This window comes from Bufo bufo, chromosome 1, assembly GCF_905171765.1.
Source record: "Bufo bufo chromosome 1, aBufBuf1.1, whole genome shotgun sequence".
NCBI lineage: Eukaryota > Metazoa > Chordata > Amphibia > Anura > Bufonidae > Bufo > Bufo bufo.
In genome coordinates, this window is record NC_053389.1 from 556,015,635 (window position 1) to 556,042,483 (window position 26,849).

General features: G+C 41.9%; 1 protein-coding gene across 1 annotated transcript in view; it reads left to right on the top strand.

Moving 5' to 3' along the window:
* The window catches only part of FBXL13 (F-box and leucine rich repeat protein 13), a 223,045-nt gene that overhangs the window by 190,267 nt on the left and 5,929 nt on the right, over window positions 1-26,849 (top strand). The window contains exons 17-19 of the mRNA XM_040412981.1: window positions 10,541-10,667; window positions 19,981-20,064; window positions 25,266-25,400. Of these exons, the coding sequence (XP_040268915.1) occupies window positions 10,541-10,667; window positions 19,981-20,064; window positions 25,266-25,400 (346 nt within the window). The remainder of the gene's footprint in view (window positions 1-10,540; window positions 10,668-19,980; window positions 20,065-25,265; window positions 25,401-26,849) is intronic.

The window sequence follows — 26,849 nt, forward strand, 5'->3', positions numbered from 1 at the left end:
TGAAGTTTTCTTTATGAGCGCTCGGACTGCTGACACAGACACACTGCTGAATCAGATTCTCTCTAATTTATTCCACACAAGTATACATCTTTATAACACTACAGATAATCATAGACAAATCTGGCAGACCGCCAAGGGGGTGAAAATCGAAACTAGTGATTTGATTCGTTATTCATTAAAGGCAAAACTTCTGCACTATACTAACAAAATTGTAATAATTAAAAAGTTTCTGCAGCATCTTATCTCAAAGTTAACATTCTCCAGCAGTACATCCCTAAACTCAGAAGGAACATAACTCTCTCTTGTATGTCAAACTCTGATAAGGGAGCGAGGGGGCAACTACCTTGGCCTTGCAGCTAGGAACATTTGATATATATACACAAAGACTCCCTACATCCTGACAGCTGGCTCATTCATTTTCCACATATGCACATGATGGAAGAAATACTCATACAAAATGGATTCTCATCCCTCACATCACTGTAGGGCACCGTTTCTGTGTCTTTTGGGGCAATCATTATAAAGTCACATAATAAATATATTCTTTACTATGTGTGTGTACTATATTCTTCCTGTAACTTACACAACTTGGTTGTCCAGCATGGTATCTATGTATCTTCACAAAATGCTCATGCATATTTAGGCCTCGTTTACATTTCCGTTTCATGTTCGTGAAAAAAGCATACTTGTTTAATCCATGAAGATGTCCGTGAAGGATCCGTGGTTGGTCCGTGTGTCTGTTTTTACCATCTGTGTGTCATCCTTAATTCACGGAAGTTGCTCAAGTGAAAATTATTTTCCAAAGAATATTCTATCAGTCTTCAGTGAAAAATGGATGCAACACAGACACAATATCGATGCCATCCGTGTTGTGTCAGTGATTTTCACAGACCCATGGACTTCAATGGGCATGCTTGGTCCGCATCACGGATCAAAGTAGTGCATGTCCCATACATTTTTTTACTCACCCATGGTCAGTAAAAAAAATACTGAAATGTGAACAGACACATTTAAATCAATGGGTACATGCAGGATCATTAAAACATTTGGGGGCCTGGGCCCCTGATGTTTTGTCCCAGGCCCCAAATGTCTTGCTTGCCAGATAGATAGAACTGTATTGCCGTCCTCAGGATGGCAATACAATTGAATATAATGCCCTACAAGAGCTGAAGGACCGGTGATGACATCACACTCCCATGTGATCAGTTCTAAATGCAGTAGCTGAAAAGGACCTGCGATGATGTCACCATCATGTGACCAGTGCAGGAGAGGACAGCAGTCAGCAGTGAAGAGAAGTCCTGGTAAGAAGCTGTGGTGAAGTCTGCTACATGAGGCGAGGTAAGTGAAGGGAGAGGCAGAGCAATGCTGGGAGTTGTAGTTATTTAACTGGGACTGTATGTTAGGGCTGAAGGGAGGAAAGTTATTTACATGGGACAGTGAGGTGGAGTGATGTTATTTACATGAGGATGCATGTTAGAGGTGGCTGGGGCAGGGTTATCTTATTTACATAGGCCTATATGTTGAAGGCGGCTGTGGGAGGGAGTAATGGTATTTATATGGGACTAAATGTTGAGGGGTAATGTTATTTACATGGGACTGTATGTTGAAGGTGTCTGGAGGAGGGAGTGATGTTATTTACATGGGACTGAGTATTGAGGGGTGATGTTATTTACATGGGACTGTATGTTGAAGGCGGCAGGTGAGGTGGTGATGTTATTTACGTGGGACTGTATATTGGAGGGGGCAGGAGAGATGATGTGATGGTATTTATATGGGAATCTATGGCGGAGGGAGGGAAATAATGTATTTATTATTTACATGGGACTATATGGTGGAGGGGCTGAGGAATTATAAATTCTGAGGACACTAAATGGAGGAATATAACTACTGGGGACATTATAAATACTGGGGGCACTTCAGGGTGAGCATTATAACAGTAGGGGGCATTATAAATACTGGGGGCACTGTAGGGGCATTTTAAATCCAAGGGACTCTATAGGCGTTCTTATTACTACTGGGGGCTCTATAGGAGGGACTTATAGATCTGCCTTATTTCTACTAAGAGCACTATGGGGGCCTTATTACTACTGAGGGGTCTGTAGATAGCTTTATTACCACTTGGGGAACAATAGGGGGGGGTTATACTGGGGGCTCTGTGAGGGCATTATTAATACTGGAGGGCTCTTCTACTAATGGGGGCATTCTTGTGGAGCGTTATCATAGTTGGGGGCAGTATTACTAATGAGGGAATTCTAGAAGGGAATTACTATTGGTGGGACTATAAGGAGCACTATTACTATGGGGGACACTCCTTTTTCTTCAGGATATTATTTGGTGGTATTGGGGGGCACAGCGAGCAGCAGGATAACCCTGTAGGGACTCCAGGTTCGGGGATGATGATAGAAATGTGAGGAAGCTAAGATGTCTGTGTGTCACACTCTGCAGAGACGAGACGCGGCTGAAAGAAGTTGTCCGGACCGAATGAAGAAGATTATGACAGAGAAGATGTAAATCGGAGGAGACGTCACCTGGGAGGCACTGGATGTGAGAGGTATGTGCTGCTGTATAGCGAGTACAGTAAAATGTCTTCAGTGCTAGTGTTTGGGGGGGGGTCATCGGTCGACTTAGAGAATTTGGCCATATGCATTGGGGCTTGGGCAACGGATCTTTTGATAGATAGCAACGCCCCTGGGTACTTGGGTACGTGTGTGGAAAGCACACATCAGTAAAAAATGAAAATGTGAAGGAGGCTTTATGAGGGGTTCAGCCCTTTCTTTAAGCAGCTGATTGGTTGATAATGTCAACTGACATACTATACTGAATCCGATTGGTCAGAGCCCCACTGTACCTCCAGCCTTAACCCCTTATGGACTGGAATTATTTTCACCTTAAGGACCAGGCCATTTTTTGCAAATCTGACCAGTGTCACTTTATGTGTGAATAACTTTAAAATGCTTTTACTTATCCACGCCATTCTAAGATTGTTTCTTTGTCACGTATTGTACTTCATGACACTGGTAAAATGGAGTCAAAAAAATTCATTTTTATTTATAAAAAAAATACCAAATTTACCAAAAATTTTGAAAAATTAGCAAATTTCCAAGTTTCAATTTCTCTACTTCTATAATACATAGTAATACCTCCAAAAATTGTTATTAAATTTCATTCCCCATATGTTTACTTCATGTTTGGATCATTTTGGGAATGCCATTTTATTTTTTGGGGATGTTACGAGGCTTAGAAGTTTAGAAGCAAATCTTGAAATTTTTCAGAAATTTTCAAAAACCCACTTTTTAACCACTTCCCATCTGGGCCCTTTGCCCCCTTCCTGACCAGGCCAAATTTTGCAAAACGGACATATCTCACTTTATGTGGTAATAACTTTGGAACGCCTTTATTTATCCAAGTCATTCAGAGATTGTTTTCTCGTGACACATTGTACTTCATGATAGTCATAAATTTGAGTCAAAATATTTCACCTTTATTTATGAAAAAATCCCAAATTTACCCAAAAATGTAAAAAAAATCGCAATTTTCTAAATTTCAATTTCTCTGCTTTTAAAACAGAAAGTGATACCTCATAAAATATTTATTATTTAACATTCCCCATATGTCTACTTTATGTTGGCATCATTTTGGAAATGTCATTTTATTTTTTTAGGACGTTAGACGGCTTAGAAGTTTAGAAGCAATTCTTCAAATTTTTAAGAAAATTGCCAAAACCCACTTTATAAGGACCAGTTCAGGTCTGAAGTCACTTTGTGGGGCCTACATAGTGGATACCCCCATAAATGACCCCATTGTAGAAACTACACCCCTCAAGGTATTCAAAACCGATTTTACAAACTTTGTTAACCCTTTAGGCGTTCCACAAGAATTAAAGGAAAATGGAGATCAAATTTTTAAATTTCACTTTTTTGGCAGATTTTTCATTTTAATCAATTTTTTTCTCTAACACATCGATGGTTAACAGCCAAACAAAACTCAATATTTATTACCCAGATTCTGCGGTTTACAGAAACACCCCACATGTGGTCGTAAACTGCTGTATGGGCACACGGCAGGGCGCAGAAGGAAAGGAACTCCACATGGTTTTTAGATGCCATGTCCCATTTGAAGCCCCCTGATGCACCCTTACAGTAGAAACTCCCAAGAAGTGACCCCATTTTGGAAACTAGGGGATAAGGTGCCAGTTTTATTAGTACTATTTTTGGGTACATATGATTTTTTGATCATTCAATATAACACTTTATGGGGCAAGGTGACCAAAAAATTGGTTGTTTTAGCACAGTTTCTATTTATTTATTTTTACAGCGTTCACCTTAGGGGTTCAGTCAAGTGACATTTTTATAGAGCAGATTGTTACGGACGTAGCGATACCTAATATGTATACTTTTTCTCATTTATTAAAGTTTTACACAATAATAGCATTTTTGAAACCAAAAAATTATGTTTTAATGTGTCCATGTTCTGAGAGCTATAGTTTTTTTATTTTTTGAGAGATTTTCTTATGTAGGGGCTCATTTTTTGCGGGATGAGGTGACGGTTTTATTGGTACCATTTTGTGGGACATACGCGTTTTTGATCACTTGGTGTTGCACCTTTTGTGATGCAAGGTGACAAAAATTGCTTGTTTTGACACAGTTTTTTTTATTTATTTTTTACGGTGTTCATCCGAGGGGTTAGGTCATGTGATATTTTTATAGAGCTGGTTTTTACGGACGCGGCAATACTAAATATGTCTATTTTACTTTATTTTTTCTATTTTAATTTTTTTTTTTTTATTCCTAACTTGGGAACTTTTTTTTTTTTTACATGTGAAACTTTATTTTATTTTATTTTTTCAACCCTTTATTTTTTTTATTTTTTTTTACACTTTTCGTCCCCCATAAGGTCATACAAGACCTCTGGGGGACATTTACTTCACTTTTTCTTTTTTTTTTCACAGTTGATTTCTCCTGTAACTGGGGCTGACATAGTAGCCCCAGTTACAGGACAAATGCACCCCTAGAGAGGCTGTACAGCAGCAATCCTGCGCTGTACAGCCTCACAGCAGGGCTGATCGAGGTCTCTGAGAGACCTCACACAGCCCCTGCACTCTCCGGTCACGGCGGTCACATGACCGCCGGGCCGGAACAGGAAGCGCACAGCGCTTCCTGCTCTGCAGACACAGCGCTCGGTGAGCGCTGTGTCTGCAGCGATCGTGAAGGCAGGGACACCTGGGCACTGTCCCTGCCTTGTCTTAGGGTTGCCCTGCTGTCACTGACAGCGGGCAACCCGATCAGCAGCTGCACGATTAGCGTGCAGCTGCTATTTCTGACAGGACGTTTTAAAACGTGCTGTCAGAAATAGACGTCCACCCATAGGACGTTTATATCCTATGGGCGGACGTGAGGCGGTTAAGGACCAGTTCAGGTCTGAAGTCACCTTGTGAGGCTTACATAATAGAAACCACCCAAAAATGCCCCCATTTTAGAAACTACAGCCCTCAAGGTATTCAGAGTTATTGGCAAATGGAGATGAAATTTCAGAATTTCAATTTTTTGGCAGATTTTCCATTTTAATCCATTTTTTCAAGTAACAAAGCAAGGGTTAACAGCCAAACAAAAGTCAATATTTATTGCCCTGATTCTGTAGTTTATAGAAACACCCCATATGTGGTCGTAAACTACTGTACGGGCACACGGCAGGGCGCAGAAGGAAAGGAACACCATATGGTTTCTGGTAGGCAGATTTTGCTGGACTGGTTTATTTACACCATGTCTCATTTTGAAGCACCCCTGATGCACCCCTAGAGTAGAAACTCTATAAAAGTGACCCCATCTAAGAATCTACACCCCTCAAGGTATTCAAAACTGATTTTACAAACGTTGTTAACCCTTTAGGTGTTCCACAAGAGTTATTGGCAAAAGCATATGAAATTTCTGAATTTAGATTTTTGGGCAAATTTTCCATTTTAATCCATTTTTTAAAGTAACAAAGCAAGGGTCAACATCCAAACAAAACTCAATATTTATTGCCTTGATTCTGTAGTTTATAGAAACACCCCATATGTGGTCGTAAACTACTGTACGGGCACACAGCAGGGCGTAGAAGGAAAGGAGTGCCATGTGGTTTTTGGAAGGCAGCTTTTGCTGGACTGGTTTATTTACACCATGTCCCATTTGAACCCCCCTGATGCACCCCTAGAGTAGAAACTCCATAAAAGTGACCCCATTCTGGAAACTACGGGATAAGGTGGCAGTTTTGTTGGGACTATTTTTAGGGTACATATGATTTTTGGTTGCTCTATATTACATTTTTGTGAGGCAAGGTTACAAAAAATAGAAATTCTGAAATTTCATCTCTATTTGCCATAAACTCTTGAGGAACACCTAAAGGGTTAACAAAGTTTGTAAAATCTGTTTTGAATACCTTGAGGGGTGTAGTTTCTTAGATGGGGTCACTTTTTTGGAGTTTCTATTCTAGGGGTGCATCAAGGGTTCTTCAAATGTGACATGGTGTAAATAAACCAGTCTAGCAAAATCTGCCTTCCAAAAACCATATGGCGTTCCTTTCCTTCTGCGCTCTGCCGTTTGGTCATACAGCAGTTTATGACCACATATGGGGTGTTTCTGTAAACTGCAGAATCAGAGCAATAAATATTATGTTTTGTTTGGCTGTTAACCCTTGCTTTGTTACTGGAAAAAATGGATTAAAATGGAAAATTTGCAAAAAAAATAGCTGTTTTGGCACCGTTTTTATTTAATTTTTTTGACTGTGTTCATCTGAGGGGTTAGGTCATGGGGTATTTTTATAAATCCTATTCTTACGGACGCGGCGATACCTAATATGACTTATTTAGGTTTTACACTATAATATCCTTTTTTAAACAAACAAAAAAAAAACATTTTAGTATCTCCATAGTCTGAGAGTCAGTTTTTTTTGTTGTTTTTTTAGCTGATTGTCTTAGGTAGGGGCTAATTTTTTGTGGGATGAGTGGACGGTTTTATTGGCACTATTTTGGGGGGCATATGACTTTTTGATCGCTTGCTATTACACTTTTTGTGATGTAAGGTGACATAAAAATAGCTTTTTTTACACCGTTTTTATTCAAAAATTTTGACCGTCTTCATCTGAGGGGTTAGGTCATGGGGTATTTTTATAGAGCAGATTCTTACGGACGCGGCGATACCTAATATGTTTCCTTTATTATTTATTTTAGTTTTACCAAACCATATTTTATTTATTTTTTTCTGGGCGATTGTCAGTGGCTAAATATAATTAAAATTGGGGAAGGGGATTATAAATTTAGTACTCCATGGAAGTGTGGTACTCCCTGAAGCAACCAATAATGCTGAGGCACGGATGATCGGGGCACGTGTCACACTGAGTGGTGGTGTACTTCCGTATACCCCTCCTGTGACACACTCTGCACCTTTTTTGGGACCGTCCCTTCTTTCCAGTATGGGGGACCACACCTGGACAGTGTTGGCCAGGGACGATCCGGGCGCCTCCAGTTCCCGAGGTACTCCGACCTGCTTTTTCCCGGTCAGAAAAGATCAGGTCCTTGAGGACTGCCTCATAGAACTGGAGGAATTTCCCTGTGTTGCCAGCGCTCCGGGACAGCACAAAAGAGTTGTACAAGGCAACCTGTACCAAGTAGACCGCAACTTTTTGGTACCATGCCCGGGTTTTGCGCATGGCATTATATGGCTTGAAGACTTTATCAGAGAGATCAACTCCTCCCATATACCGATTTGTAGTTGACGATACAATCGGGCTTGAGGACCGTTGCCGCGGTACCTCGCACAGGGACAGGGGTGATGCCGTTACCGTGAATTGTGGACAGTACAAGGACATCCCTCTTGTCCTTATATCTGACCAGCAACAGGTTTCCACTGGTAAGGGCACGGGTCTCACCCCTGGGGAGATAGGTACCTGGAGGGGGTGGGTAGGGTGGCCGCGTAGATTTTTCCGCACGGTCCCACAAACAGACGTGGATTTGGCGGTGAGGGACTGGAAAAGGGGATACTAGTATTAAAGTTATTCACGTACAGGTGGTAACCCTTATCTAGCAGTGGGTGCATAAGGTCCCACACAAGTTTCCCGCCAGCACCCATAGTAGGGGGGACATTCTGGGGGTTCAATACGGGAATCTCGCCCCTCGTACACACGAAACTTGTAAGTGTACCCTGAGGTACTCTCACAAAGTTTTTACAGCTTCACGCCATACCTCGCCTGCTTAGAGGGAACATACTGGAGGAAAATGAGTCTCCCCTTGAAAGCAATGAGAGACTCGTCAACAGTGACCTCCCTTCCAGGTACATAGGCCTCCAGAAATTTGGCCCCGAAGTGATCGATGAATGGCCTGATTTTGTACAGGTGGTCATAGGCAGGATCACCTCGGGGGAGGGGGGGGGGACATGCTGCATTATCTGCATAATGCATGCATTTCCGGATGGCCTCAAAACGGGAACCTGTCATGGCCATACAGTAGAGTGGGGTCTGGTAGAGGACGTCCCCACTCCAGTACTGCCTGACACTGTTTTTTTTTACTAGGCCTATGTGCAGCACGAGGCCCCAAAACGTCCTCATCTCGGCTGCACTGACCGGAGTTCAGCCACCGGACCTAGCCAAAAAGGAGCTCGGGTGTTGAGCTATGAACTGTTGGGCGTACAAGTTCGTTTGCTCCACCATCAGATTCACAAAGCGGTCACTGAAAAAAAAAACTAAAATAGTCATATTCAGTGAAGCTCACTGTGGGAATCTGGATTTCTGGTTGGCCAACAAAATCAGGAATCACAGGCTCAAAATCCTCTGGGGTACACCATGCAAGTTCACCGGTAGGGGGCTCAGGTGGACTTATCTGGTGGGCTGGAAAACTAGTACGAGCCCCAGAGCTGCTCGTAGTGGTGTGGGCTACAGGGTCCCTGTGTCCTTAAGTCTCGGGACATCATGCCGTACCTGTACGTCATATGTCCCGAAGAGGTTAAAGAGTACCTGAGTTTTCAAAAAAAAATAATGGCTGCGCTTCTTTGTACAATCATAACTGTGAAGGAATGTGTCTTTTTTGTTCTCCCCTTATGTTTTTTACAGCCATATTTTTCCTTGATTCAGCTGCACAGCTAGATGCATTTGACTCAGAAGCAGGGGACGTCTCCCTTCTGTGGAATCTGCCAAACACTGTACCGCTGTGATGTCCTGTCCCTCACTTCCCACTATGTTTGTTTTCAGCTCCAGAGCTCACAGAACAGATAAAGAGAGATAAATCACACTTACAGACAAACAGGAGTCTCTTGTGATGTTCAGAAGCTGTTCTTTTATCAGGCCCAGGATCTCTGCTAGCACTGACACGTCCCCTCTTTCTCTCAGCCGTCTTCTGAGTCTCTGTTATCATGGATGGATATTGTCTGACAAAAGGCAGTGGACTGCAATTTAGGTGGAAGTGAGACCCTTAGGCTGGTTTCACACGGGCGTTGCGGGAAAAGGTGCGGGTGCGTTGCGGGAACATGCGCGATTTTTCCGCGCGAGTGCAAAACATTGTAATGCGTTTTGCACTCGCATGAGAAAAATCGTGCATGTTTGGTACCGCTTGGGATCGGTGTTCTGTAGATTGTATTATTTTTCCCTCATAACATGGTTATAAGGGAAAATAATAGCATTCTGAATACAGAATGCATAGTACAATAGGGCTGGAGGGGTTAAATTTTTTTTTTAAATAATTAAACTCACCTTAATCCACTTGCTCGCGTAACCGGCATCTCTTCTGTCTCCTTCTTTGCTGTGTGCAGGAAAAGGACCTGTGGTGACGTCACTCCGGTCATCACATGGTCCATCACATGATCCATCACCATGATAAAAGATCATGTGACAGACCATGTGATGACCGGAGTGACGTCACCACAGGTCCTTTTCCTGCAATCAGCAAAGAAGGAGACAGAAGAGATGTCGGCTGCGCGAGCAAGTGGATTAAGGTGAGTTTCATTTTTTTATATTTTTTTTTAACCCCTCCAGCACTATTGTACTATGCATTCTGTATTCAGAATGCTATTATTTTCCCTTATAACCATGTTATAAGAGAAAATAATAAAATTATCGGGTCCCCATCCCGATCGTCTTCTAGCAACCGTGCGTGAAAATCGCACCGCATCTGCACTTGCTTGCGGATGCTTGCGATTTTCACGCAGCCCCATTAACTTCTATGGAGAAGTGTGCACAGCCCCATAGAAATGAATGGGTCCGGATTCAGTGCGGGTGCAATGCGTTCACCTCACGCATTGCACCCGCGCGGAATACTCGCCCGTGTGAAAGGGGCCTTAGTGGTCATGACTTTACAGCTTTTTTTTCAAGTGGATGCAGGCAGATTTGCTAGTTACACCACTCTGTTAACTGAAAGTACAGTGACTCTTTGAGATTCATTCAGACCCAAGCCAATCATGCACTTATTTGATTGAACATGAAAGATGACATTAGGAAACACTAAACATTAGTGAAGAATGAACTGTAAAGCCATGTTATACTAATCTGTTAGTGCTACATAATCTTCTCCTATTTATAGATGTCACAATCTAAACTTCCTGAGCCTCCGCTTCTGTGAAAACGTGACTGACTCCGGCATTGAACTCCTGGGGAATATGACTTCACTTCTTTCCATTGATATCTCTGGGACCAGCATTACGGATCAAGTAAGTACAAATGGTTGATAGCATTAGACAATGCAGATAAACATACAGAGCATGATCAATAAGGATAAAGTCATTCCAACTAAACCAATAAAGGTTTCTTGTTCATTTTTGTATCTTGTTACATACTGCTCTGCTGCAGTCATTTACTGGCTTCAGTGGTGACGCGTCAATAAGAGTGGGGGAAGACAACAAGTAGCAGAGCAGAAGATGGTCATGGGGAGCCAGCAAGAATGATTTTTTTTTTTCCATAGCAGAGGCAGACTGCGGGCATCACTGAAAAGTTATTTGTTCGCAGACAACCCATTTAAGGGTATGTTCTGAACAGATTTTGGCACATATTCTGCACACAAAATCCACTAGGTGAACGAGCCCTAACAGAATGCAAGAATGCGATACTGATGTTTTTTTACTAGAATAAAAGTTGGTGGCAACATGATGTAACCAAACAGCCAGCCTGTTGTATTCAGTTTGAGAGAGTCTGTAAACATTTGAAGCTTTTCTCATCAGGAGTAGTGTGAGTGTGAACTTTTATTCTGCCAGCTTCACTGGGAAGTGTTTTCTGCATTCAGCTGCTTCACAGGCCCTCCCCTTCACTGTGAGTGACAGCTTTAGTGTTCTCCTGATTAGATGCTACAGTTGTCACTCAGAGCAGAGGGGAGAGTGGGAGAATATAGAGAGCACTTTACAGTAGTGCCGCACTGGGTACTTGCAAAATGTGAACAAAACCTCATAATAACACTTCATAAAAGCGCTTCATAAAAGGTTTGTTTGTACTGCTCTCCCCAGACCCTACCCCTAGTGTTGTCAGCAGTTTAGCATTACCATAACCGCTGATGGACTCCATTTTAGGTGCCCATACATCTTCTATTGGTGTCAGCCAAATGCTAACTTGGCCAAAAGTATGCATGTGTTTTAAACGGCAAGAGAGGAGAAAGCCGCTGCCAAACACCTCCTGTACACTTTTTATGACAAGATAACATTTAAAACAGGATGCAACCAGACCGAAAAGCAGAGCTGCTTTTTTCTGTCCAACATGATACAGCATTAGGATAGGTATCCTGTTTTGATGGTACTCTGTTTTCTCATAAACAGTACCATTCAACAGGACACAAAAAGGTGGCGTGAATACAGCCTTACTGCTGTCACCTGAATGTCAACTTGTTAATCTATAGTGCATTCGGAAAGTCTTCAGACCCTTTCACTTTTTTCCACATTTTGTTGAGTTGCAGTCTTGTGCTAATATAAAAAAATAAAAAAAGTAAAAAAATTTCCTCATCATTCTGCACTCAGTATGACAAAGTGAAAACAGAATTTTAGAAATACTTGCTAATTTATTGAAAAGGAATAAACTAAAATATTGCATTGACATAAGTATTCAGACCCTTTACTCAGGACTTAGTTGAAGCACCCTTGGCAATGTTTGCAGCTTCCAGTCTTAGGTATGAGGCCACAAGGTTTGCTCTGCTGGATTTAAGGATTTTCTGCCATTCGTCTGTGCAGTTCCTCTCAAGCTCTGTCATGTTGGATTGGTACTGTCAGTAGGGAGCATCTGCAATTGGTTTGTACTGTTATGTCATGTTAATGTAATGCACTTTATACTCAGTATGTTCCAGCATGATCCAGCCGTGGCCAGGATTAAACACCTAGCCCAGCCCTCTCTTGAGCTTAGGCTGTGGGCTGGCCCCACCCCCTAGTTCCAGAGTTTTGTAGTCAGTCTACCTGTAGAGAGGCAGGAGGTAGGGAGCAGTCTCCATGTGCTTCTCTCCCCCAGACTCCAGCTTCAAGCCCAGGAGCATTCAGTACCTCCACGAGCTCCAGGGGATGAAAGAGAGGAAGATCTGAAGGAAGATTTGCATGGCTACAGTGTGAGAGTCAGCAAGGTAACCCAACATAAAGCATTCCAGACCATACTGCTGGAGATGGGTTACCTGTTAAGACACTGTCTACACTTCAGGTTAGTGGACACTACAGCCACAGTTGCCAGATTACAGTTTGTAACCAGAGAGCCCTGTCACAGAGACTTTAGCAAGAAAAAGAGTAATTAGAGGGCCACTGCTGCAAACTACTTTATTAGCTCATGCTTAGACATTTGGGAAGGATTTGCACTGGATACAGAAAATTTCGGGATGTACTACAACTCCTATTTTTACACAGTAAGGATAGACTTTTGTTTGGTTAATCTGGCCTGGGTACTGACTCTTCTAACACCACACGATGGGCATTGCACCTCTTCAAGCCTTGCCTTGCATCCACATGGACATTTAACATTAAGGGCACCCCCAAACTCCCATCAGGCAAGAGCCCTAACTACAGGGAGTGCCCCAGCAAAATAGAGGGTACCCCTCCTTCACTGCACCGATCCCAGGGAGAGAGGGCCTAAGGGAGTACACTGTGACACAGCATCATCAGGAGGGCCACTACCACTCTCATCCTCTGCTCTGGCTCCACAGGTTCTCTGCACATGTATCTGGGCTCCACAGGCAGTTCTTTCCTCCTCATGGCTTGATTTATTCTCTGATAGGCATTGTCAGCTGTGAGACCTCATATAGACAGGGGTTTGTCTTTCCAAATCATATCCAATCAATACCACAGGTATATTCCAATCAAGGTGTAGAAACATTTCAAAGATGATCAAGGGAAATGTGAGCCCCCCACAGCTAAATTCCAAGTGTAATAGCAAAGGGTCTGAAAATGTCCTTGTGAAATTTTAGTTTTTCCTTTTTAATAAATTTGCAAACTTTTCTATTCACTTTCTCATTAAGGAGGATTGAGCACAGATTGATGGGGGAAAACTTTTATTTATTTATCACAAGACCGTAACATAACAAAATGTGAAAAAAGTGAAAGGGTCTGAAGTCTTTCCGAATAGATTGTAAATCTGAAATGTTTCTTTATATGTTGAAAGAGAACTTACTGATGGGAGCCCCAGCCACTTGGAGTACACTAGAAATAGTAATGGATTTGATTATAGCCTTGCAAACCATGCTATACTGTGACACTGTAATTTAGAATAACTCTTCATCCACAAAGGAAATACTGGTTCATTAAAAAGCAAGACAAGCAATAAGGAGATAACTATAGACTAAATATTGTATCTCAAAATGCATAGTCTGCTGTTTCTTCTACATTTATGTTCAGGAGGTCTGGTTTCCATTCGATTGATGAGTCAGCTTTTTTCTTCAAGGGCTCTCATTAAATAATAGGTCGCAGGAGATCACAGTTGCTTCATGGATCCTGCTCACATTTCCTGTGATGTTACTAGGGTTCAGCATGGACTGTTTTTGTGCTTTTGTAACAACTGCAAACAATCTGTTCTAACAATCACAACTTCTCATAAAACAGCCTCTGTCATGAACATATCAACATTACACACACCAAAACGCTGTATTCAATTATATTGTCTCAACAGAATCCAACTCGGGGTAGAATGATGTACATGTACAGCAGTAACACTGTCACGGTCATGTGTCACATTCATGGCCTAGGCCAGGTGTCGGCAACCCGCGGCTCCGGAGCCGCATGTGGCTCTTTTGAACCTTTGCCGCGGCTCCGGCATGGGCATGAGCAGTGTGTGTGCGGCGGCGGTTGGGCAGGCACTGAGATGAGCGCTTCCATTGTGGAAGCGAAGCGCTGATCTCCATAGTGATCTGTTTGTATTGCCGTCCTCAGGACAGCGATACAAACAGAAGGCTGTGCGGAGGGGCAGGACACGGAGGTGTGTCCCTTTCCTGTTCCTCTGATAGGCTGCCGGCACTACTAGGCCGGTAGCTTATTAGAGGCCGGCGTAGGCGGCGCGATGACGTCATCTCGCCTCCTGAGCCGTACAGCGCTGGAGCCGGGACACAGGCCGGAAGAGGCCTGCATCGCATCGCTCCAAAGAGGTAAGTATAAGTGTTAATTATTTTTTTTTTTTAACTGGCAGTCTGGCACATAATGGGTATTATACTGGCACATGATTAGGGAATTAGGGGGGGGGCCCTGGAATTACTGGCACATGATTGGGGGGGGGGGTCTGGTATTACTACTGGCAGATGATTGGGGGGGTCTGGTATTACTACTGGCACATGATTGGGGGGTCTGGTATTACTGGCACATGATTGGAGGGGGGTCTGGTATTACTGGCACATGATTGGGGGGGTCTGGTATTACTGGCACATGATTGGAGGGGGGTATGGTATTACTGGCACATGATTGGAGGGGGTCTGGTATTACTGGCACATGATTGGAGGGGGGTCTGGTATTACTGGCACATGATTGGAGGGGGGTCTGGTATTACTGGCACATGATTGGAGGGGGGTCTGGTATTACTGGCACATGATTGGAGGGGGGTCTGGTATTACTGGCACATGATTGGAGGGGGGTCTGGTATTACTGGCACATGATTGGAGGGGGGTCTGGTATTACTGGCACATGATTGGAGGGTGGTCTGGTATTACTGGCACATGATTGGAGGGGGGTCTGGTATTACTGGCACATGATTGGAGGGGGGTCTGGTATTACTGGCACATGATTGGAGGGGGGTCTGGTATTACTGGCACATGATTGGAGGGGGGGTCTGGTATTACTGGCACATGATTGGAAGGGGGGTCTGGTATTACTGGCACATGATTGGAGGGGGGTCTGGTATTACTGGCACATGATTGGGGGGGGTCTGGTATTACTGGCACATGATTGGGGGGTCTGGTAAAGGTAAATTAAATATTTTAATTAGCTATTAATTTGCAAAAATATATTTTACATTGTTAAGTGAAAAAGTCCTTTTTTTCTTCAGATTGACAGCTGACTGCACGATCCTGTATATAGCATTAAGGTAAGAAACAATATATGCAGTGTTATATTTGTTTTAAATGTCGCAATGGTTTTGCGGCTCCCAGTTATTTTTTTCCTTCGGAAACGGGTCCAAGTGGCTCTTTATGTCTTAAAGGTTGCAGACCCCTGGCCTAGGCACAGTTCAGTCCCATTCAAGTGAATGGAGCTGAGTTGCAATACCAGCCACGGACACTATCTTATACATGGTGCTGTGAGGAGGCCACAGCACTCACCAGAGCTCCAGTGAGCGCCACAGCTTCTTCAAACAGCTAATCAGCGGGGTGCTGGGTGTCAGACCCCTGCTGATTTCATATTGATGACCTATCCAAGGGATGGGCCAGCCCATCAGTATGAAAATCCAAGGAACCTCTTTAATAAATTTGTTGCTTCTTACTCCCATGGACTTTTACTGAAGACTGGCATATAACCATGGCATATGCAATAAATTCTCAGCATATTCACATAGCTTAGGTGGGAGCATTATCTTGGGCCACCGTCCAGTTATAATGTAACTTTTCACGTAATGTTAGGGGCTGGATAGCTACAATTATTTTATTTTCCCAAAAATCACTTCTTGAAAAGCCACTACCGTGATTTATAGTGGTACTGAATGTGACAGAAGACACCATAAATTCAGACTACCATCTCTACTCATGGGATGTGGGTAAAGCGCTAGTTAAACTACCCCTTATTAGGCATCATCAGCCTAATGCTACATGCACACGAACGTGGTTTGGTTCCGCATCCGAGCCGCATTTTTTGCGGCTCGGGTGCGGACCCATTCACTTCAATGGGGCCGCAAAAGATGCGGAGAGCACTCCATGTGCTGTCTGCATCCGTTGCTCCGTTCCGTAGCCCCGCAAAAAAAATAGAAGGTTTCCTATTCTTGTCTGTTTTGCGGACAAGGATAGGCATTGTTACAATGGATCCGAAAAAAAAAAACGGATGTCATACGGACGTCATCCTTTTTTTTGCGGATCCGCAATTTGCAGACCGCAAAACACATATGGTCGTGTCCATCTAGCCTTATGCATAGAGTGTACAAAGTCTGGTGCTGTCATTTAGAGGCATCTGGCCACCCACTCCAGGGGACCTTAAAAAAAAAAGTGTAGAAAATGTTTTTGAAGGTATTGTAAAATATATAAAATTCAGTCAACCCCTTTCCCCATATAAAAAAATAAATAAAAAAATAAAGCTCATAGGTACTGTATCTCCACACCCCAAAATGCCCGTACTATAAAAATGTATATATTTATCGCGTATGGTGAATGAATGGAAAAAATAAAAAAATCGCCAATTTGCCTTTTTTCATTGCTTCACCTCCCAAAAACAATTTAAATAATAAGTGATCAAATAGTCATACACACTCCAAAACGTGGTCATTAAAACTATAGATCACCCTGTCAAAAATGAGCTCTCACTCATCTCTGTACCACAAGAACGGTATATAAATGTAGTATCCCTGTAATCGTACTGACCCGCAGAAGGAAAGTAATAGATCAGTTTTACCGCATAGGGAATGTCATAAATACGAGACACTAAAAAACTGTCGGAATTGCATTTTTTCTAATTAGATCCCCTTTGGAATTTTTTTTCTAAAATTTCTACAAAATTAGACACATCCCTGGCACTCCGTGTGGCAGAGACTGAAGCCTGCACCAGTGTACGTCAGCCATGACACCAACGCTAAACATCGTCCCATCCCATTAAGCCCCGCCCCTTTCTTGCCACTTTAGAAAAGTGGCAAGAAGCTTAAAAAGGTCGCAAATTATGGTGCACATATGCCATGCGCCATAATGTGTGACTTTTCAAGCCACAACAATGGAGTAAAGAGCTTTATAAATGTCCTTCACTGTGTAGACTGTTTTATTATTTCTTACTACCATGCTGAGAGTTGTAGTCCAACAACTGGAAAGTCACAGGTCAGACATCAGTTTGCTAGGTTGATATTTGTATATGCCAGTATTTCTGCATATATTATACTGGATTGTCCATCAGAACTGAAATGTAGACTTAAAGCGCTTTCCTACTAACCCTACATATCCCCTGTCCACAAGACAGAGTATAAGTTTCCAATTGCTGGGTGTCAGACCCCTGACACCCACAGCAATCATGAAAATAGAGGTCCTGGAGTTCCCAGCGAGAAAGCAGCTATGGTGCACAAGTGTGATGACCAACACTTCATTCACTTCTATGGAACTGCTAAATATATTGGCAAGCGCTCTACTCGACATTCCCATACTTGTCAGCCAGGCATGTCTCTGCTTTCTGTTTGCTCTCAACACACAGAAAGGCCTGCTCAGCCAATGACTGGCAACAGTAGTGACCCACTTCAGCTAGTCATTGGCTGACTGGGCACTTTCTGTATGTCGAGAGGTCCTAGTAGCATCAGACAGGGAGGTGGGCGATCGATGGACGTGTGACTTTATTTTTTATGTGTGCAACTGGACATTCCTAAAAATATACTGTTGCCTAGGCTTGTTAGTTTAATATTAAGAAACTTTGCTATTTTGGAAGTTCATAAATAGCATATTCTGTAACAGGGAATTGCTATAGATCAAATAATGCAAAGTTACTGTTGACTGGAAGAATGTATCTACAAGAAGAGGGCATGCATATGATAAAACTTACAGATGTGATTCCCTTTCACTCCTCTCCAGGAATTTGTCCTATTAGAAGGAAGATTTTTTTTCTGTCTAAACAGCCCGATACAGACTGTCAGGCAGAGCAATTCTATAGGCATGCATATAGGCTATAAAACCAGAGTAAGGGTACATTCACACAACCCTATTTATGGGTCCACATCCGTTCTGCAATTTTGCAGAACGGATGTGGACCCATTCATTTCAATGGGGCCGCAAAAGATGCGGACAGCACACCGTGTACTGTTCACATCTGTACTTCTGTTCCACGGCCCCGGAACGGAAGCATAATGAAAATAACGGAAGTGGCAGATTCAGCACATAACTGACAGGAACTGACCCTATCCCCATGACTATAATGGGATCCATTTCAGTTTTTTAGTGGAGAAAAAAGTCTTGCCTGCAGAACTCTTCTCTCCTCTATGTTTGATGAACTGTGTGATGTGGGCCTTGAATAGAGTCTCTGATGCAGATGTGAATGTAGCCCAACCCAAATGTCATCATGCCACATTGATGATCAATATTTATTATACTTTCACATCAGAAAATGTCAGTTTTGGGTGGTCTTAAACAGTATTACTCAACCATTATAAACACACCTTCTTTATGCTCCGGTTATGCCTGTAACAAGAAGAATGTGCTCATCCACATAATATCTATACACTGTTTTTTACTGTACCGAAAAAATATATAATCTTTATTAAGGATTAAAGTAGACATAATAAAACACATATATAAATTGGCATTGACAAACACACATCACAGGAGTATGTCATATTGGGGTTAGATGTAGAAAACAAATAAGGAAAGAAGTAAATGGGGGGAATAGCAAGGATAAAGCCGTATGCCAATTGGCACCCCCACACAAGATACAAAATATGAACCCAGCAATCAGTAAAATACAGACCCAAAATGGCACCTCCAAAGACACCCCCGGACACATGTTTCGCGTCAGCTTCCTTAGGGGAATTAGCTTTTTTACTGGGTTCATATTTTGTATCTTGTGTGGGGGTGCCAATTGGCATACGGCTTTATTTTTGCTATTCCCCCAATTTACTTCTTTCCTTATTTGTTTGCTACATCTGACCCCAATATGACATACTCCTGTGTGATGTGTGTTTGTCAATGCCAATTTATATATGTGTATTATGTCTATTTTAATCCTTAATAAAGATTATATATTTTTTCGATACAGTTTGATATTGTGTTCACAGTGTGCTATGGTTATCTTTTATAGGCGTTATTCATTCTCCTAGTACCTGTAATTTAATTGTCTGGTGACTTTTTGCCCACATTTGATGGCCTTGAAGTGAAGGCTGGCACTTTATAATACTACTAATAATAAAGAGGAGCATGATAAAGGGAAAATGCTGGATATTCACAGCACATGGACTACATGCACCATAGCCAGAGGTAAACTATGTACATGGAGTGTGCTAAAGAATGGCATGCACATCTGGAGTCCAGATCACACATTACTCCTTCAGCAATTTACTGACCTAAAGGATTTTCTGCTTAAGCCATATGTAAATTATAGGGAAATAAGTTTCCCCTTTTGGTTACTTTTATTAAAGTCAAACCATTTTGTTTGTGTGGGATTTTGAACCGAATGATTTGTGATGTATGGAACAGCACGTTATTTCATAGTGTTCAGGGTGGTGGAATCCTCAGCTAAAGAAAAGTCTTACCTCATCTCAAATGTATGTGACATCAAGTCTGGAATCTGTGCAGAAACAATCATGATAAATCCTTGTCAGAATAAATAGGATACAGAGAAAAGTGAAATTTTATGACCATTTCCTGTATTCTTTCTCAAGACAAAAAGCCTGGAGGAGTAAGATTGTAATTATTGCATTTTACAGGGACTGACCGCTCTTGGGGCCCAAAATAAAATAAAAGAGCTTTCTGTCTCAGAATGCCTGGGAATCACGGACATCGGTATTCAGGTAACATCTTATACAGTATATTCACTGGAACGAGAAAATGATATATGTAATGAAATATTTTTTAACTCTTTGGCCGTGTCAACATTTTTGAAGAAAACACCTTTATCATCACTCACTGTCCCCAGTGGTACTCATCATTTAAATTCCCTATTAGTATGTCTTTGGAGTGTGGGAGGAAACCCGAGTACCCGGAGGAAACCCACGCAACAAAGGGAGAACATACAAACTCCATGCAGATGTTGTCCTTGGTCAGATTTGCTCAGATTTAGGCTTAAAGCAACCCTCCAGTTTAAGAAAAAAATGCTAATTATCTGGGGAACAAACAGAATACTTAACATGTTGACCTCCTTTTCATCCGTTCAGCTGCAGATCCACCAAGTCCTGGGCTCCTCCTCTTAATTCCTGGCCGCACTTCTTCTCGGACTACCTGAATGCAGGCTGTGCATCAGTAACTCAAGACACTCTCTGCTTGTCCAGCCCTTCTCTTGGATTGGCCAGCGATGCTCACATGACCAGCGGAAGTGTTTTGGACTATGAAAAATGCACAGTATGCATAAGGTAGTTTGAGAAGCAGTGCAGCCATCTTGGACGACAGAAGAGGAGCCTGGGAATTTACGGATTTGCATATGAAAAGATGAAAAGGAGGTGACGATGCAAGTGTTCTGCTTGTTCCCTGGTTAATGGGAATATTTTTTCTTGAACTGAAGAGTCACTTTAAGATGATCACTTTTACAATAACTGCACATTACCCCTGGATTTATTGCTGCTACTTTCTGAAATGCAGCATTTTAAGTGATAGTTCTTCTGAGCTGCTGCCCTTACACCATCATCTACACATTGCTGTTGACCCCCCCCCCCCCCCCCCCCTACACACACACAGCTGTAAAACCAGCAGAGACTATATTTAGTGGGGGATGGTTGTTAGAGGTTGATGGACTGTACCACAGCATGTCCCCAACATGTGCCTGTAGAGGAGCTTCTAGACACAAGATCTGTATCAAGATAAATGCAGGTGCAGCCATGGACAAAGCGGTCTTGTGTATATAATTATGTCACATGTATGTGGAGACTGTGTCGCCACTATTTGCATACGTATTACAGAACAAATATATGTCAAGTAGAAAGTATAATATATGTATGTTTTGTGCATTTTTCAGCACAAATTGTATCAAAGTGGTTAACGCCAAGTTTCAGAGCAGTTCCTGGAAAAAATTGAAGAGATTACTGATGCTAAAATGCAATATGTTAACCCACCTACAGTATTTCTGATTAGGGTGGGTGGTAAGGAGCCTTATGCTTAGTCATCCAGAATACTCTGCCAAGATAAGCAGTTGATCTACTGATCATCTGTAATACAGACCACTGCCAATGACATCCATGTCATAGATGGCCTACTACCAGAAACCTATCCAGTAATACAAAATCTGCATGTACAGTCCACAACCTGTATCCAATCCATCCAAACATACCATCTATAACATTACTAGTGACAATGTTTCAAGCAGTGAGGCCCATTTTCAGGAATGCAATGAGATTTATGGTCCTGTTTCAGTTGTCCACTGAACAGTCTCCAAGGAAATCTCTTGGTTCTTTAGGTGTTTGTTGGCAAACACAGATGAATTTATTGTGGAGTACTAAATCACATCTTGGTATTTTATAGATTTATATTTCAATCCCTGTAGATTGCAAACCCTTACAGGCAGGGTCCTCTCTCCTTCTGTACTAGTTTGTAACTTATCTTGTTTTGTATTATGTATGTTTTGTATTATGTACGTGCACCCCTTATCATATGTACAGCACTATGAAATGAATGGTGCTTTAATAATAAATAATATTAATAATTCTTCAAGATGGATTTATGATTAGATACTTTTAACATTGCAATAGAGGCCTGCAGGTTCTTCTGGAGTTTTGTAGGACATCTTGGTCTACTTTATCAGGAATCATGGGTTATGCTACATTAATTATCTCCTTTTCTCCACTGAATACTAATGACTTCAGTTTGAGAAGAGTTTTGCAGTGGCAATTCTTTCCAGCTTGTTTTTCTCAGTGTTTTCCCCCCAGTAGTTATGTGTTAAAGCAGACAAGTGAATGATGCATGTGACATCATCGCTGCATTACCAACGGAGGTGGAGCGGAGCGGGGCAGGACGGAGGCGGGGGTTGGGGATAGTCAGATTTAATGGGTAAATAATTATATATTTTTAAAAATTTTATATTCCCTGCTTGCAGGCAAATGTCAAAATCACTGAACACCTTTAACTCTTCCATATAAAGGCATCCATCAGTGTGATCTCCCTTAGAAATAAATGATAAATTTGACTTCCCAATAATAGTGCCCAAACTACTGAAACAAATCACTTTGTGATTGTTAACACAAACCATTGTAGTTGAGTTTAAAGTCTAATAGAAAGCCTTACCAGATGATTAGATTCTGTTGTAGCAGCAAAGTGTGGCCATCAGTTCACCATCAAGGGTGCTGTCACAGGAAAGGCAGTTGTCCTAGTTTCCGCATACATGACAATGGTAAGTACTGTATTTTCCACTTTATAAGACGCACCTGATGATAAGATGCACCCAGGGTTTTAAGAGGAAAATAAGAAAAAATATTTTTCATCACACCTCCATATCAGATCCTCATATTAGACCCCCATATCAGATCCTCACATCAGACCCCCATATCAGATCCTTAGATCATACCCCATATCAAGACATCAGATCAGACCCCCATCAGACTTCCATGCCAGACCCCCTTATCAGAGCAGTAAATAAATTCACTTACCTCTTCTGCTCCACCGCTACTTTCCAGGTCGGGTGGTCTCCCCTGAATTCTTTGCTCCCTGATCTTCTCTGGGCCCGCGCTGCAGTCACCTTACTGCACGAAGCGTCAGATAATAGTGTGCGCGTTACGTCCTGATGCTGTACACAGTCAGGACAGAGCAGCGCAGCCCCAGAGAGGAAGGCTAGGGAGGGTGAGTACCGGGAGTGCTCACAAAGCCTCACTCCCCGCACTTACTGCATAGTAGTGAGCGCTCCTATAATGGAAGCGCTCACTATTATTTGCTTTATAAGGCGCACGGACATTTCCCCCCGTCTTATAAAGTGAAAAATATGTTACATTGTGTTTATGCTGTGCGCTGGCGTCTTACCAAACGTGCATAGTCCTTTTCCATAAAATTCTTGGAAAATGCTGATTAGGGTACCTTCAGATACTGTTGCAGAAATTTCCTTGACTGAAAATCCGTTCCATTCATTTAAATGGAGCAGCAAGCACATGGATTTCTGCAAGTCTCATTCAGGTCAATGGAACTGATTTTCAAAGGAAATTTCTACAACAAAATCCACAGCGTGTGAAGGCTCCCTAAGAGTGTTGCCACGTAAAGATCAGACCCTTGGGCTGCTCAGAGTTTCTTTGACCTTTTATAATCTGGGTCTTGTTAAAGCAGAGTACCGGTAGCTTCTTTTCTTCACAGGAAAACACATTGGCAATAACATACAGAAATCTGTACATCTTATACCGTGGAAATACATTAGGGATGGTATCTGGTGTTTTTTGCTTTGTCTAGAATACAGTATAACAAGTCGAGGTATTAGCACGAAACGCAGCTGTGAGAATATCACTTTTAAAGTAATAAGACAGCTGTTTTTTCTGTTCTAATTTTACTAGCAAGATGTAGGAAGCATTTTAACATTTGCTAGATGTTATGGTTTGGTTTTGATTTGCCAGAAAAATGCTGGTGCAGCTGTATATCAAGGTTCAGTCATTTTTCATTGTTGAAACCTTCAGAAACTACAGGGATACGAAGCTGCAGATGAAACAGATTGCTAACAAGCAATATTTATTTTTCTGCTATTTTTTTCTTTCAAATTTCTGCAGAAAGAGAGATTGAAGTACAGTAGAGGCCCTGCAGTATATACCTGTATGAAAGTCCAATGGAGCCATAAAAGATTATGTATATTAGCTCTACAATTAATGAGCATCTAAGGCGTTTTACATATAGAATTCTTCAAGGCATATGTCCTCCTTTAAAAAACATTTTATAGTTGACATAGAATTTACCATAATGGCAGTTGCGTACTGAGGGGCTGCTGTCATTGTCACCATCTTGTGGCCCCCGCCATTTAACTCCTAATATGCCGCAATCAGCAGTGACTGTAGCATCTTCCAAGGACGGTGTTTGTCATTTTGACAAGTGTGAACAAGTGTAAAGTCTAAATATAATTTTTAAAAGTATACTATATACAAAAATTAAGTTCAACCCTATAGTAGTTCCTTTAAAACCTCACAGAGCTATGACATGGTTTAAAAATTCGGGTGAAATTTCAGTATCTTGATAGATGATAGGATTTAGACATTCACTTTTTTTTTTACTCTGCATCGAAAAAAAACTGCACACATAGGGATTTGCAGCTTTTCTTAACATTGAGGTCTAGGGGTTGAAAACACTCTACCTAGAGCATCTTTCCCATCAGCGATAGTTATTTCTGCTATTCTGCTCAGTTATAGAGTAGAACTTTGAAAGTAATGGAAGTGCTGGATTCGGCCCATAACTAAAGCAAACAGAGTTGAACAAACCCGAATGACTATAATGGGATCCGTTTGGTTTGCGTTCAGGAGAACGCTTTTTTTTAGCAAAGAAAAAAGTTCTGCATGCAGGACTTTTTCTCTACTATTTTAACTAATTCTGTGACAGAGGGCGCTAATGGAGTCCCACGCAAACGTGAACGTAGCCTCAGGCTGGGTTCACACCTGAGCATATTCGATAAGCGCTTTTTACAGGCGTTTTTAAGGCTTATTTTGGGCCGTTTTTGTATTTTGGAAAGTACGCGCGTTTGTGTGATTAACCACAGAGGCATCCAATGAAAAACTGCCACAATACGCGTGACAATACGCCCCAAAGAAGCTCCTGTACTTCTTGGGGCGTAGGGCGTTTTACAGCGCGTTCGTACAGATACAAAAATACCACAAAACAACCTAATCTAAATACTGTGTATTAATCCAGCCTAAACAGGACAGTGGTGAGGTTCAAGATGGCCAGATGTCCTCCTACCATTTAATATTCATTCCTCTTCTCTTCTGTGACAATAACTGATTAAACACTGGAGTCTGTGAACTTCTCTTTTTTATGTACTAGGTCTATTTTATATGCTTGCTTCAACGCATATAACGTGTTAATCCAGACTGTTTGCGTCTTTGTGCAGAAATTCTGCCACCAGGCAAGGGATCTAGAAATGCTGGATATTTCTCATTGTCTGCAAGTCACAAACAACACTCTGAAAACCATTGCATTTTGTTGTAAGATGCTCACATCCATTAATATTGCTGGATGTCCAAAGGTAAGTCAAAGGAGCTATAAAATATGAAGTGAAACACTCATTCAAATCTTGTTTTGTTTCTCATGAGTTGGATGAAAAGGCACATCTATAGAACAGTGGAAAATTGAATATGATTCTGGCATAACTTTTTATATTACTTTTGAATCAGCTACCAACTTTTTTTCCCCCAGTAGTAAAAAGACAGTAGGTCTTGGGAAAATAATTAAAATTTTTCTTTTATAGGAACAATAAACAGAAAAAAAGCATAAAAATAAAAAAAATTCCAGCACTTCATTCTTTCCTGTGCTCCTATTTTGTCTCATATTACAATTAAGGCTACTTTCACACTAGCGTTTTTTGCGGATTCATCATGGATCTGCAAAAACGCTTCCGTTACAATAATACAACCGCATGCATCTGTCATGAACGGATCCGGTTGTATTATGTCTTCAATAGCCATGACGGATCTGTCATAAACACCATTGAAAGTCAATGGGGGACAGATCCGTTTTCTATTGTGTCAGAGAAAACAGATCCGTTCCCATTGACTTGCATTGTGTGCCAGGACAGATCCGTCTTGCTCTGCACCACATGGCGGACAGAAAAACTCTGCAGGCAGCGTTTTGGTGTCCGCTACCAGAGCGGAATGGTGACTGAACGGAGGCAAACTGATGCATCCTGAGCGGATCCTTTTCCATTTAGAATGCATTAGGGTAAAACTGATCCATTTTGGACCGCTTCTGAGAGCCCATGACGGATCTCAAAAACGGAAAGCGAAAACGCTAGTGTGAAAGGAGCCTAAAACTGAGAAATACATAAAGAAATGTTCTCGTTGTGTCCTAGAAAATTAGCCACATCCTCCCCTACTCCTCACTAACCTGTGTATGATAGTAAGACTTCTGGCTGCAGTAGGAGCCTCCCCGCTGTGCTCTGACTGAAGTAGAACAAAACAATTGTTAGGTCCCACCCCTTTGGCTAAGCAAGGAACAAGATCAGCAAGAGATTAACCTCTGTGTTTCCTGCAGGATTTCTACAAGACTGTGTATGTGACATCAGATGCCATATTACTGAGCTATTTTAGAATTTCTCTGTAATAAGGTAGCACTCAGAGGCACTATATGGCAGCACAGAAGTGTCTATAGCACTGAGACATAGTGGCTTTGCATGCCTTGGTGCAGGCTACTCAGCTATGTACAAGCTTTTCCTTTGCAATATCATGTAAAATATATTCCCATAAATTACAATTCTCCTCAGCGGCTCTGTCACCAGGATCAACCCTATTAAACCAGACATACTGCCTAGTAGGGCTCATCTTTCTTTTGTCTGTATGCTAAATAGCTGCAGAGATATCTGTGTTTTTATGATATGCAAATGAGCAATTGGAGCACCAGGAGGCGGGGCTGAATCCTTTGAGCACTGCTTTGTAACATCCCCTGTCCTCTGCACACTTTCTCCTCCCCTTGATTGACA